Genomic DNA, 13,883 nt, shown 5'->3' with positions numbered 1-13,883 from the left:
GGGATGGAAACGATGATTCTGGTGGGTTTATTTGACGGGTTTACGATGGTGGTGGAGGAGGGATGAAGGGATTGGTGTCTGGTATGAGGGGGATTGGGGAGAACAAGATGGTCAGGGAACGATAAGAGAGAGATATTTGAGAGATGAGACGCTGCTACGACTAAAGACGTCGGGAGAGATATACAGTTGGAAGTTGTGAAAATGGGGAGCGTTGAATAATATTGTCAAAGAAAGACAGACGCGACAAGGTTGGAAAGAGAAAAGCATTGCAATCTCCAAAGAGGAATGGAACAAAAAAACAGATGGGAAAAAGGAGCGCTGCGATCTCCAAAGAGAGCTGGTATAAGGAATATAGGAGAAAATGATCAATGGGGACGTGGGCGAATGTGGTCAAGCCGTGAAAAGATGGACAGAAAAAGGTGTCCACTCATCAGCTTTAGTAGCACATTGTCAGACGTATGAGTTGAGTAATGCGAGGGTACGCTTGCAGCAAACTGCGGTATCTTGTCTGCGCTTTTCTTTTCTTGGCTCCGATAGTATGTAAATGCATGTGCATCAAGTTATATCCATGATTTGATTCATGTAGACTTGATCATTCACCCCTAGTGACTTATCTCCCCGTATCTACCATCCCAGGACTACATGACTGCGAAGAACCACGACTTCAATATCCGAATGACCCACACTGTACACTAATCACTACCACCACTTCCTGCCTACCAGTGGTAGTCCACCTTGGGAATGGCCTCTGGCCGAGACGCACCCCTGGGCGAGTCTGAACGGCCACGACCGCGACTACTTCCTTGGAAATGACTACCTGCCCGTCCACGAGACCTGGTTCCTCCGCCAGACTGACTATAACCTTCCATCTGACCACGTCCACGAGAGCCGAAATCCGAGTAACCATCATACTGCGGGATAGCCTTCGCCGCGGGCTGTTCCAGCTTTGGTGCAAGAGCAGTCGCAAGGGGTACAGGTACGCCGCCGTCTCCAGTCGCCTCATGATCGCTCCAGCCCTCGGCATCGTCCTTGACCCTCTGCTCGGCATCCTCAAGAGCAGCCTGGAGTTTAGCATTCATCTCGTTCTCTCGCAGATCATCCAACTCTGGTGAGCCGCGGAGTGTAGCCTCCTTCACGCAGATGGCTAGCATAGCCCACACGGTGTATACAGCGTCGTTGCCTGCGTTATGAAGAAACCACGCGGGGACATCGAAGGCATTCATGATCCGGCCTAAATTGGTAGGCTGCTGCTCCCGACGCCAGACTTTGTACATAGTCGCGGTGTCCATGGCCTCGAGGATGTTCTCTACCTTCATCGGGTCGTATCCAAGCTGTTGGAGGTACCGAACGTCTCCCAGAGTATCATGACCGAGGAAGACAATGTTACGCTTCTCAGTAGGATCAAAGTGGCTAAGGAAGTCTTCGTCGTCTTGGGCTGCGAAAGGTGCGTGGAAACAGGCCGCGACATGACTCGCAGCCTCTTTGAGTGATATAAAGGTCGAGTGGCCGAACTTGAAGCTGTCAGGATGTCCAGCAACGAACTCGGAATTGACCAGGTGACGATGTTCCTTGATGCGAAAGTGACGGGCACGGATCTTCTCTCTCCAGGCTTCCCCGTCCTTGCCAGGCGGAACACCGACCAGCTCGCGTGTATCCAAGGTGGCGACACCAACTTCGGTAATCTTGTGATGGGCCCTCTCATACGACTCAACATCAACACAGACAAAGACGACAGACTGATCGAAGGGGAATGGAGCTGGCTGGGATGGATCGACTGCAAGAGACAAGGTAGACGACCTAGGATCCTGGATAGAATCGCGGAAACCGAGATACCTTGACGCGCGTTTGAACTGGTCGGTCATTGACTTGTTCTTGCCCAGTCGCTCTTGCTGCTTCTTTGCTTTGTTTGCCTTGTTCTTCGCCTTCTGCGCTTCAGCGAGGTTCTCCATCAGTTGCTTGAAGTTCTCCAGAGTGGGTTGTTGAAGCGGTGGGTGTGAATATTCGCCTGCCGCGCGGAAGTGCTCGTTGGGGGCGTTCTCGGCCATGCTATCGACGTCTTCGCGCGAGTGCGAACGTCCAAGGTATCGAGGCAAGCAGCGGGGATGATCAGGGAATTGCACGAGTAGGCCCTGGAGATGACAGTTAGTCTGAAACTTCAGGTAGTGCGTATGAGCGGGCAATGTTACCTCCTCGCGCTGCTGGTCGCTGATCCTCAAAGAGAGATTTAGGTGCTTGTTGATCTCACCAAGCAAGGCTAGAACTTGACTCTCACGAACGAGTACGAAGGGCTTGGGGGTCTCTTCGATGTTCCAGACGTAGTACCTGGTAAGATTAGCAAGTGAGTGGTGAGAGTTGTCGCAATGCGGTGATATCCCTCTTTAGAGTAATCATGTGAGGTCAACTTACAGGTCCCACTCTCGCTGCCAAAACTTTCCTTGATCAAAGAAGGCAGATGCAATTTCTTGCATATGACTCTTATCGCAGTACTTGTAGGGGAACTTCGATAGTGCCTGGATGGGTGTGAAGTGATGGCGAGGTGAGGCTAGGTCGCCACGTTGAAGATCGGTAGCCGGAAGACCAGCGGCATCAGTTCGAGGAGCTGGGGCTGAGGCGGTGGACAGGCGCATCGAGTCCAGGTTTGGGTTGAAGGAGCTATCGGCGTCTTTGACCCAGACGTATCGGCGCTCGGTGTTCTCGACGGCAGGCGGTGCCTTTATGGACGTACCGATCTTACTAGTTGAGTCTTGTTTGCTAGCGGGCGCATTCGGCGGTGCGTTCTCCAGCGATACACCGCCAGTGGAGTTGTCGTAGCTGGCATGGTCAGGTTTGGGTTCTGGGTTGGGCTCAGGTTGTGGAGACACGGGGCGGTCAGGAAGAGCATCAAGGTCTGTTTGGACGAACCTCCGAAGATGCTGCAGCCGTGCCGAAGCCATGGTGGTTGTTTGACGAATGGAACTGGCGGAAATTGTTTGCAATAGAAAGCGCGAAGATATATGCGGGGATCGCGCTTGGACAGACGGATGAGGGAGGAGCAAACGACAGGCACGGTGAGCGAGAGCCTCACCCAGACCTCAAAGAGAGGAATAGCAGTAAAATGAGTCATGCGACATGATGACTGGAAAGAGAGTCTGACATAATTTGACAGTGGTCGTTGCGAAGGAAATGTATCAACGGAAGGCGCATGGTGTAGACTTGAGAAGACGTTGCCTCAAAGCGTATCATCACGAAAAGTGCAGTTTATGCTACCTGTAGAATATACATACCGACTCAGAGCAGTAACCAATTATGATGCATCCAGTTTACATGTGCCGGAAGTTGCTTATTCGACGGCACAAGGAGTCGTGAGGTGCGGAGGCTCAGGGGTAGGTGCAGATGCAAAGCCTTCCCAGGCATAAGGTCAGCGTGACACATTTTCTTGCCAGTGAGGTGTGACGCACGAGAATGAAGGACGATACAGTTGCTAAGCACAGATGAGGTGTGCGGGGCGGCGGGAGTTGCGAGCCGGCAGCTGGGCAAACTCGCAAGCGCATGGGCGTTCCTGAGCGATCGACAAGAGGCGCGCCCAAAGCGGCTAGCACGAACTCCCTCCGCGAACCTCAGTGCGACCAGCTCCCATCAGCCGCCCTATCTTGTCAGCGCATATCGCAACTCGCGCCCTCACGATCGAGCTGATTCTCCTCAATACTCTAGTTGACGCGTGGCTGGAGAGTCTGACGCGTGCGTCGCAACCCTCCATCTACTCTGCCTCCCCGCGATGCGCCATGTCTGAAGCCGACGATGCGCCAGAAATGGCCCAACCTGCCCCGAACCCGGACGCCCAGACGACGGTCAACGACTTCCTCGACTACACCGAATTCTTCCCGTCGGACTTGGTGCGCTCGCTGACGCTGATTGCCGACCTCGATTCCACCTACTCGGACGCCGTCCAGCAGGTCCACGAGCTGACGGTCCAGTATGGCAAGCTGCCCGCCCTCCCCGAGCAAGAGCGCCCCGATCCGGTATTACTACGCAAGAACATCGCCCAGCATCTTCAAAAGGCCATCAATCAGCGAGAGTTTGCATATACCGAAGCGTCGCGGCTGTATGAGGTCACTGTCCGCCACTGCCAGCGCTCATCAGTCATCAAGCGGAAACTCCAAGCCCAGCCACAGCCGCCCTCACGCGACCCGACGCCCCCGCCAGTCTCTCCCAGCGCCCACCGACCCGTAAACCGCGACTACATACGCCCCGCCCATCTGCGCCTCACCTTCGATGGCGGCCGACATGGCGCCAACACCTCACGACCCCGAGACAGACACAGGAAGACCGCCGTTCCTCTGCCACGCGGACGTGGGCGCCGCGGTGCAACATACTCGTCAGACTCAGATGGTGGTTCAGGCATCGATGTGGCATCACCCAGGAAGCGCAAGGACAACCGGGACAGACATTCGAGGGCAACTGGGGGCAGATCGCGCGCTGCTGGCGTACTCGGTACCAATGTGCACAGCTCCATCGCCGGCATATCCACCAGCAATGCGCTCGCACAATTGGCCCCACCACCAGCCGATGCGAAACCTGGTAGCAAATGGGCGCCCTGGAAGAAGTTGACCGAATACGAAATGGCCGTCCTGCGCAAGCAGATGAAGAAGAACGCTGTATGGACTCCTAGTCAGACCATGATGATACGCGAGCTGGAGAAGAAGCACCGCACAGAGGCCGACTACGAGAGGGAGAAGGCTCGCTGCGAGGCGACAGGTGAACACTTCCTGGACGAGGAGCCCGAGACGCTGCAACAGATCATGACAGCCTCCGGTCTGGGGCTATTGGCACCGCATGGCCCGCAGGCAGCAAATCCACCCCCGCCCATCGAGTCTGTCGAGGAAGATTCCAGGGAAGAATCAGGTCCAGTCAGCATCCGCCTCAAGCCTGTCGCGGCAAAAGAAGGCAGAAAGCTCGATCGCATGTCACAGCGCCAAAAGGCTATGCACGACGCCCAGGAGCTCATTGGCGCTTCTGAGAAGGTAAAAGAAGCTGCTAAGGAGCTTACGGAGCTCAACTTCAGCTCTAGTGTTGCAACTGCGAATCAGAAGAAGAAAACTCCGCTCAGGCTATCGAACAAGCGGAAGCGCGATGCATCCCCTCCACCCGCCACCGACGGCGCCATCGAGACCACCAGAGAAGCATCGGTAGCAACTCAAGACAGCGCGTCAAGGCCGCCAGAACCCAAGCGCGCACGTCTGCAGCTCATCGCTCCAGCACCAAGTTCCGTCGCCTCTCCGATACCGACCCCCAACTCGACCGTGTCCACCCCTCGCGATCGGACGGCCTCTGTTGTGCCCTCTCCAAGAGTAAGCACACCGGTACCAGTCCCAGAGCCTGCAAAGCCATCGACGAATGGGAATACCGTGCAAGTGCCGCTTGCGCCAGCAGGTCCAAGCACACCGAAAGTCAACAAGGCCGTTTCGAAAGAGGCAAGTCCTGAGCTCACACCCATTACAACGTCGCCGGTACCGCCAGAGGAGTCACCTGCTGTGGCACAGGCTCCGCAATCACCAGTACCTGTCAAAGCCCCAACCCCTCCAGCTTCAGTCTCAGTCTCAGCACCAACAGCAGCTTCGACCAGGCCCAAACGCGAATCCGTTGCTCCGAAAGCTCCCACTCCGCCCGTGGCCACTCTCCCGCCCACGAAGTCCTCAAAGACACCTACACCCGTACCTGAGCCCCGCCCAGAGACACCTGCAGCACCGACCCTACGTCCTCGCTCTGCCCGCGGCCATGTCCCTACACCCAAGGCGCAAAGCGAAGAGCCCAAGCCGAACGAAGAAGGTAGGATAACTCGCGAAACCCGTCGTCATAGTGTCTTTAGCCAACCCGCAACCACGCTCACAGTACCTGCACCCCCACCCCCACCTACCCGCACTAGTAGCCGGCGGAAGCCTCCTCCAAAGGGTGAAGTCACGAATGCAGAAGACGGCCAAAAGACAGTGACAAACGTCAAACGCGCCCAAGGCAGCAAGAACAAGAGGAAGAAAAAGGCAGAAGAAGAGGCGGAGCAGGCCGACGACATCGACCCCAACGAGCCTCGATACTGTATCTGCGACGACGTTAGTTATGGGCAGATGATATCGTGTGATAATAACGTAAGCTGCCCCCTTTATCCCACAAAATTCCTCCCCTTTTGTTGTTTGTTGTTATCGAAACTAACAAACATCCCCACCCCACAGTGCGATAAGGAGTGGTTCCATCTCCCCTGCATGGACATGACCGAAGACGACATCCCTTCCCGCCGCGCCAAATGGTACTGTCCAGACTGTCGCGTTACACTGGGCACAGATGCTTATGGCAACCCGTTGGTTCCGCCTCCGCTGCCGGGTCGCCGCGGTAATCGGTAGGTTCTTACCCTTTTCTCGTTCTCGGGCCCGACGGCAAGATGTTAATGTTTGTTTGAGGGGATGGAGTACTTAGTATGGTTAATAGGTCGTCGGCTTGAGCAAGCGGAAGGAAGGATAGGATATCGGTGTCCAGAGGAGGGTCTTGGGTTTGGGATCGACGGGCGTTGGGGATGGAGTATGGTATGGGATGGGATGGTATGGTATGGATTGGTATGGTATTCTTCACCCCAGGCAGGGCAAAGGTGTATCAAACATAGGGTCGTGGGTATAGCTGGTATTCCTTTGTTTTACTGGCATGGTGTCTGGAGTTGACAGCGTATTTTGTCTACGGACAGCTGTCTCTTGGGTATGAATATACCCATCTAGTTTATCGTATCACCATGGCACTTTGGAATCGAAAGGGCTGCATGTGCCCGGTGCTTTTTGTTGATGGGGAGAGTGTCTGACGGCGGGAGATTGATGGGTTCCTGTGCGCTGGGTTTGGCGTGCAGCTTCCGAGAATGGTGATGTGAGGTTTGCTGGGTACTGCGCACGGAAGGTACGCTAGAATGCCCAACACGTGCCCAAGTGATCATGACGCAAATGTTGACGCAGAAGGAACCCTCGATCCTTCACGAACCTTGGAAAACACCTGGGCACAACCTCCAGCTTCTGAGGTACTGAGCGATACTGCAAGAAGTGCGTGCGGCGACCAGATATTCGTTCCTCGAATAATCACACAACACGACCAGCACCTTCGACTTTTTATTCGGCGGACAATCCTGTGGTAGGCATAGTTGGCGAGAATCCGGTGTTCACCAAGCCTTTTTCCAAAAGTCGAACCCATTCACTTCAAGTCACTGTTGTTACCTTCACAATGGACTGCTACAGTGTATTTAACTGCAGTTCTTCCTGCCTGCAGAGGTATGGCCGTTGCTCGCCTGCCTTCTTCGGCCTTACACCTTCCTCCTTACACCTTCCTCCTACCCTGACCACCGCGAAATCTTTAACGCTCAACTGTAGCTTATTTTTCGACACTCAACCATCACACCACAGTCACTCGATCGACGATGGCCGGCCATTGCAAGATCATGTCGTCTGAAAGCGCACTGCTACAACTCCCGGAGGACATCTTCCATGACATAATTGTCAATTATGTACACACTGTTCGTACCCACGAAGCTTCGGCTACTCGTGCAGTTTGTAGTAAGATATACATCGGTATCTTGATATCAATCCGTATGCGCTAACATTTTGTAGAGGTATTTGACCAAAAGATCCGCTATCAGATCGCCAATCACTTGCATTTTGGCTACTTCGACTATGAATACGAACTTTTTCAGGAAGATTTTAGAGGTTGCGAAGCTGATAAGAGAGTTCTACATCACCTGCTTCCCGAAATCCTACAAAGCACTGTTCGAAAAGCCTTCAACGATCCGCTTGTCACCTCTATCGAGGCACGCGCTGAAGCGGTGCTCAACATCGAAGGCCATCCCTACGATGAGAAGACCAAAACTCAATACGTCGAGTACATCTTGCAGTATCTGACCCGAGGAGGCAAGCTAGCAGCTATCGATAGGGCGCTTCGCTCGCCCAGCAACTATCCGCTTTTTAGTTCCACGGAACGGGCCGACCTAACGAGCGCTGCTGCTGTAGGTAGCCTGGCGGCGGTGAAGGACCTGCTCGAGAAGAACGAGTCAGACTGGCCCTCATGGCCATACTTCCGCCAGCATGCGTCTAACGACAACGTCTACGCAGATCCTCTTCGAGCAGCAGCGTCTAATGGGCATATCGAAGTCGTACAGCATCTACTCAAGAAGCTTAAAGACTTCGGAGGTGCAGAAAAGTGGACCGACACTTTCAAGCACAGATTCCAGTGCATCCTTAACGCGGCTATTCAATCCAAACACCGCCAAACAATTCTTACGCTGGCAGTAGTCGCTAGGAAGAATGGAATCTGTGACTCCAGCTTGACTTACGTGGGTCTAGCCTGTGCTGAACTATGGATCAGGACTGCTGTCACGACCGGCTGCATGGAAACTTTCACGACTACCATGGCGGTAGTTGGGAGTACTGCCCCCATGTCCGCAAAGACACTCGTGGCATATGCGATGCTCTTCGCGTGCGAGTACGGCCAAGTGGATATCCTTCGATACCTCATCGCCCATAACCCCACCTGCTTCCAGCGCGAGGGTCCTGTAGCAGGTTCGGACATAGCCCGACGGTACAAGACTAAAGTCGAACAGACCTTGGACATATCATGCATGCAAACAGCCGCCCAGTACCTCCAACGTCACATCATCGACGTCCTTCTCGAACACGGCGTCTCCATCAACGCAGGCTCTCCAATCATACGCGCCATCGAGTTCGAAAACATCTCTATCGTCAAGTACATGCTTGATCACGGCGCGGAGTACAATCGGCACGTACACAGCGAGTGCCTTAAGCAGCTGGGCCATGGAGCCAATAGAGCCTTGAGCGAGTTCAAGGAGACCGATATGTTGCCTGTTATTCTCTATCTCGTGGCTAAGCATATGGGAAAGCCGCGGTACTCGTTTCGTAAGAACGGGCTGGAGCAGCGTCTTATGAGCTTTGTTGAGGATATTGAGGATAGTGAGTTTTGGAGGCGGAAGGTTGAGGCGGTATTGGGGAAGGAGATGTTCAATGAGCCGAGATGCATGGAATATCAAAGGTTCGTCATGAATGACTCGTGGGAGTGCTTTCGGCGGAGGATATAAATGGTGTTTGCGAGAATATGTTCAGCGTTCACAAGTACCTCGTCACATACGTGATGCAGCAGTATACACATGTGGCGCAAGTACTGTGATAGGCCGATGAATTGACTTGGTGGCGACGTCGAAGATAGCAAGCTCTAGACTGTGAAGCTGAAGGCAAGGTATGTCCTTCGACCAGCCTAGACTCCAACCCTTCTCGACGACTCATTAGCGACAATCTCCTGAGCTCGCAAATCGAGAAAAAAGGCATTTTCCAAGAGATGAACAAGGTGCAGCTGAAGTCGAGAATGTCGCAACCCCACATTCCGATTCGTTCTTAGCGCCTGCCTCCAGGGCTAGCGCAAGCTTCATTGGTGCATCTATCATCCCCGGGCCTCGTCATACTCCGCGGGATCTGTGCTACTAACATCAAATGTCCAAGTTCTGGTTGGGCCTTCTCCAGGGCTAACACCTCACTCATCAATATTGCTCAGCCACAACGCCCTGATTCTCAACCCGTATCTGCCGCAACGCCGTTGTGCCGACACATCATGACATACGACGATTGGCAGTCGGGCCTCCCGTGCCTGGAGACCGAATGATGACCGGTGGGCGGATTTCGTCAGCTACACCCTGTTCCCACGTTTGCGCATTCGCGCAGTGGGTCTGACTGCTTGTGACAGCCGTCAGGCATCCTTCAAGACTGCGATGTCTTCAACAACGTTGCCCTTTCCTTCTGCTCACGCCCTGCTTTCCCCTATTGACTGCGAACACGAGCATTCCCCTCGGACGCCTCTAACAACTTTGCGCAATGTTCGCCATAACATCATGCAGCCATGCGCAAGCCGGCCTACCAAGACTGAGCACAACCAAGCGAATATGTAGAAGGGATTCGCTGTCTTCTTCCAGGACCCGTGATTCGGGCTACAATAGCGATCCTGATTCTCTCTCACCCTTGGATGCGGCAACGTTGGATCAGGGTATTGCCTACTACAATTTCTAGCAGGAGCTCAGATCGCTAACGGCGCAGCAGACATATTTTTCGGACCTCCTCCCTGTGTGCCGAGCATTCTTGTCAACAACAAGGCTACCTTTCTCAAGAGATGCACCGTCGATAGGCCATGGTTGGTTGGACAGAACAACATCACCAGCAACCCTGCAGAAGTCGTCACCGACCAGACATTCCTCGACACCACGCCTCCAGAAGCTCCAAAAATAGGATTTGTCAAGAGTCTTATTGATTGTGCACGTAAGAACAGCCCTAAAGACAAGCCAGCATCAGAAGACGAAGATATAGAGAGGTGGATCGACGACAATCTTCCATCCGCCAAGCGTCCCAGAGAAAGAGTAACATCCATCGTCTCCATCTCATCCACCAGCTCTTGCGACATGCATACCAACACGGACGTCAGTGAAGACGAAATGGAGCATGACGTTCGGCCGATACAACCATCCCCAGCACCCGTGCAGAAAATCATTGAGCTCATCCTGCGCAAGGTCGAAATCAACCTCCGCAATGCAGCTTACAAGCAATGTACTGGACGCAGCGCCGCGCACAGCCAAGCTAGATCCACGCTGCCTTCGGGTCAGAGTAGCCGCAAGACGTCTGTGAGCTCAGGTTCAAAGCGCAAGTCCCGTTTGGAGGGTAGTCCACCGCCAGAAGATGATGACGAAGATGGCTCAAGCAAGCGACGTCGTGGATCAACGACCACCACCGATGAGTCTGAGACCGGTGCGAGGTTCGCATGTCCTTTTTACAAACACGACCCGGATCGGCATCGCAACAGGAGAACCTGTCCTGGGCCTGGCTGGCCCACGGTTCATCGAATGAAAGAGCATCTCTACCGGTCACATTCCCAACCGATATTTTGTCCAATCTGCTACGCGACCTTCAAGTCAGACAAGGAGCAATCGAGTCACGTGCGTTTGCAGCAATGCGAGAGGTCGTTACCCCAACAGATCGAAGGGATCGATCGCGAGACTGTCTGGACGCTGAGGAAGCGCACCACTGCGCTGAGACTAGAGGAAGACAAATGGAGAGATGTGTATCAGGTCCTCTTCCCAGATGTATCTGCCGCCGAGATACCCAGTCCCTGTAAGCCATCGCACCACGCTGGATCTTTAACCTGCTAACAATTACCAGTCTACGATTGCGACTCGCCAAGCGAAACATCGCGACGCTTCCGCAGAGACCTCCTGCGTCGCGTACAAGAAGAGCTACTCATGGAATCCGGACAAGTCCCCACGCCAGCCGAGCAACAGCTCCTACAACGCGTGGCGCAGATCGTGCGCCGTTGCGAGCACGATCTATTGAATCAAGCGCAGCCGCCATCTTCCCCACCCTCCAACCCAGACCGACGTGCAAGTGCCAGCTCTATAAATAGCTCGTACCAAGCCACGCCCCTACCCGCAGCCACTCCGGCCTTCCAGAGGCCATCCCTAGCTGTACCAACGAACGTGACTGGCCGGGAACACAGATATGATTCTCTTGTTGAGGCAGATGCGGCGCCGTATATACCAGAGCCTACAATGGAATTTGGTGATGTGGTTTGGAATGATCCGCCATATGTTTTTGGCACGGGGATTAATTGGGAGGCGGTCTTTCCGCCTGCGTCTGAGACGCAGTATTTGGGGAGTGATGAGGTGGCTACGAATTTTTCGGTGCCGATGTGGACGTAGGCGGTATCATCGCATAGGGTAGAGACGGTGTTCATTGAGTGAACAGGATGGATGCTTTGGGACACAAGGTGGATTCAAGGATTTCGTAGATACAGTTGCGAAACATGCAATCGGCTCTCCATAATGGTGTTGCTCATGACAAGGCAGACGGGACTTTAGTACCCCAAAATGCACGTGTTAGTTTCGGCATGCCAAGTGATTGCTGTTGCGACGTCATGAACCAAAAGATCACAGCGCGGTCCGAGTCAGGTGTCGCGTCTTTCATCTCGCACAGGGTCTATACAAACTCTCATCGCGCCACCATGGCACCCAGAATGCGCATACCCACTGTCGAATTCCGATCGCTCCTTCTACCGCCCGTACGAATCCCGATACGCGCCCTCCATACACTGTACCGCCCGCAATGCGCCCCTCACGTACCGCGCCCCGCCTGTCCCACCCAGCGCCTCGAGCAGCGCCGCGCGCTCAACCTATACAAAACGGCCAAGGCCAAGACAGTCCTCGGACAGCACAAAGTTCTCAACTTTAGCTCGTGGGAGATTGAAATTTTAGCGCCACTGCAAAGTGTAAAACACCGAGTCAAACTATGGCAGACAGACAAGAAGGCTAAGAAGCTGTCCGTAATAGCGGAGAGCGCTTCCTTCGAAGAACTCCTCACACAACATGTCGGACCCGGGAAAATGCTCTACTGCCTCGGCGAGATCACGAAAGGAATGGCAAGCAGACACATCGACGACCCAGAGCTGCCGATACCCGAAGAGTTGCGAGACTTCGCCATCCACAACGCCTACACATACCGAGCCCCAAAGACGGCGGGGCAAAAAGGCAAACAAATAGGCGGCCTGAAAAACATCATCCTCAACGAGTCCAGCCCCGTCGAATACTTCAGAATGTGCTTGGACCGCGCCTACCAGTTCATTGAAGCCGGGCACGCAGTCGAATTCCGGCTGCGCCTGCAGGGAAAGATGCTCTTGAAAGAAGAGCGCATCAAGCCCGCAGGACCAGAGCGCTGGCTATGGATGCACACGCACTTCCCGCACCTCCGCCCCGAAATCATCATGAAGAGCATGCCAGAGGATACGCGGTACCTCATCAACCCCGTTTCCGACGGTCGCCTCGTCCAATGGGTCGCCGTCGCAGGCAACAAAGTGGAACCAGCGATAAACCTCGACAAACGACTCTTCCACATCAAGTCCTCAGTTACCTCATCCATTAAATCCGGTAACCAAGCCATGTTACCCAAGGTTATGCGTCAGCAGCTACGGAATTCTGGATTAGAAGACTATAGTATTAATACGGGGTTGCCGCGGAAGCAGGCTAGGGCTAAGCATGGGAAGGGGGGCAAGAGGGTGTTAAGTGGGGAAGAGAAGAAGTATCTCAAGAGGGATGAGGAGACGGATGGGTTCCTTGTGCCGGATCCGGATGCGGTGCTGCCGATTAGGAGGTTGGATGATCTGAGGGATCCGAGAGGTGGGACTCAGAGGTGGCAGCAAAGGGGACAGATTGGGAATAAGAATAGCCCTAAGTTCTAAGGGGCGGGAGATTTGGGGATGCGGAAGAGGGCGTGTGGGAGGCTGTGGGGTGCAGAAGGAACAGTGGTGTTTCAATGTTTGATAGCACGTGCTTTGAAAGTAGAAAAGCGCGACACCCGCCAAAGTGTACAATAGTACCACGTGAAGAGCTGTAATCTTGTGGACAGTATTCGCTTCTTTGTAACATATACCATCAAGTTACTGGAGAGGAAAAGGATTTGGAACTTTTTTGTTATGCAGCGCAGCGTCAGAGAAGATGTTGGACGTTTCACCTAACACCCGTATGACAAAGTTTTGGTGTCGGTGTTGTGTTGGTGACGGCTTGGCAGGCAACGTTGGGCAGTGACCACGTCTCTGGGCCGGACATGGATACGGCCGATCATGTTTATCCACCCAAGCCACTCCTTATTCCGCGACCGTCCGTCGCACATGCATGCGTGCTAGTGAACAACTGTTGCTGCACGAATAATGCCGCGACCCTGAGTCCTCCCGCCGCCCATTGATTCCACTTCCAACTATCCTAATCCATCCCTCGCCCAAACCTCCCCCGCCGTTCGTCATCGCCGCCGCCGCTGCCGCCGACAACGATTTCGCGTTCGCATCCCGTA

At 54.0% G+C, this 13,883-nt stretch overlaps 5 protein-coding genes across 5 annotated transcripts; 4 read left to right on the top strand and 1 right to left on the bottom strand.

Moving 5' to 3' along the window:
• Positions 1–716: 716 nt before the first annotated feature.
• Positions 717–2,933, bottom strand: J4E86_004484 (uncharacterized protein; the record flags this gene model as incomplete). The annotated part of the gene is made up of 2 exons (XM_051445022.1): positions 717–2,322; positions 2,407–2,933. The coding sequence occupies 2 exons, from the start codon at positions 2,931–2,933 to the stop codon at positions 717–719; spliced, it is 2,133 nt and encodes a 710-aa protein (XP_051304647.1).
• Positions 2,934–3,761: 828 nt separating this feature from the next.
• On the top strand, positions 3,762–6,371 carry J4E86_004483 (uncharacterized protein; the record flags this gene model as incomplete). Its single annotated transcript, XM_051445021.1, has 2 exons — positions 3,762–6,119; positions 6,204–6,371. The coding sequence occupies 2 exons, from the start codon at positions 3,762–3,764 to the stop codon at positions 6,369–6,371; spliced, it is 2,526 nt and encodes an 841-aa protein (XP_051304646.1).
• Positions 6,372–7,227: 856 nt separating this feature from the next.
• Positions 7,228–9,088, top strand: J4E86_004482 (uncharacterized protein; the record flags this gene model as incomplete). Its single annotated transcript, XM_051445020.1, has 2 exons — positions 7,228–7,240; positions 7,611–9,088. 2 exons carry the CDS (start codon positions 7,228–7,230, stop codon positions 9,086–9,088), a joined length of 1,491 nt encoding a protein of 496 aa, XP_051304645.1.
• A 787-nt stretch (positions 9,089–9,875) lies between these two features.
• Positions 9,876–11,743, top strand: J4E86_004481 (uncharacterized protein; the record flags this gene model as incomplete). Its single annotated transcript, XM_051445019.1, has 3 exons — positions 9,876–9,945; positions 10,068–11,159; positions 11,208–11,743. 3 exons carry the CDS (start codon positions 9,876–9,878, stop codon positions 11,741–11,743), a joined length of 1,698 nt encoding a protein of 565 aa, XP_051304644.1.
• A 302-nt stretch (positions 11,744–12,045) lies between these two features.
• On the top strand, positions 12,046–13,275 carry J4E86_004480 (uncharacterized protein; the record flags this gene model as incomplete). Its single annotated transcript, XM_051445018.1, has 2 exons — positions 12,046–12,102; positions 12,187–13,275. 2 exons carry the CDS (start codon positions 12,046–12,048, stop codon positions 13,273–13,275), a joined length of 1,146 nt encoding a protein of 381 aa, XP_051304643.1.
• Positions 13,276–13,883: the final 608 nt, after the last annotated feature.

The sequence above is a fragment of the Alternaria arbusti genome (assembly GCF_024043155.1).
Source record: "Alternaria arbusti strain BMP 1465 chromosome Unknown scaffold_4, whole genome shotgun sequence".
NCBI lineage: Eukaryota > Fungi > Ascomycota > Dothideomycetes > Pleosporales > Pleosporaceae > Alternaria > Alternaria arbusti.
Note: the sequence above shows the minus strand (reverse complement) of the source record. Positions and strands in the feature narration are given on the sequence as shown.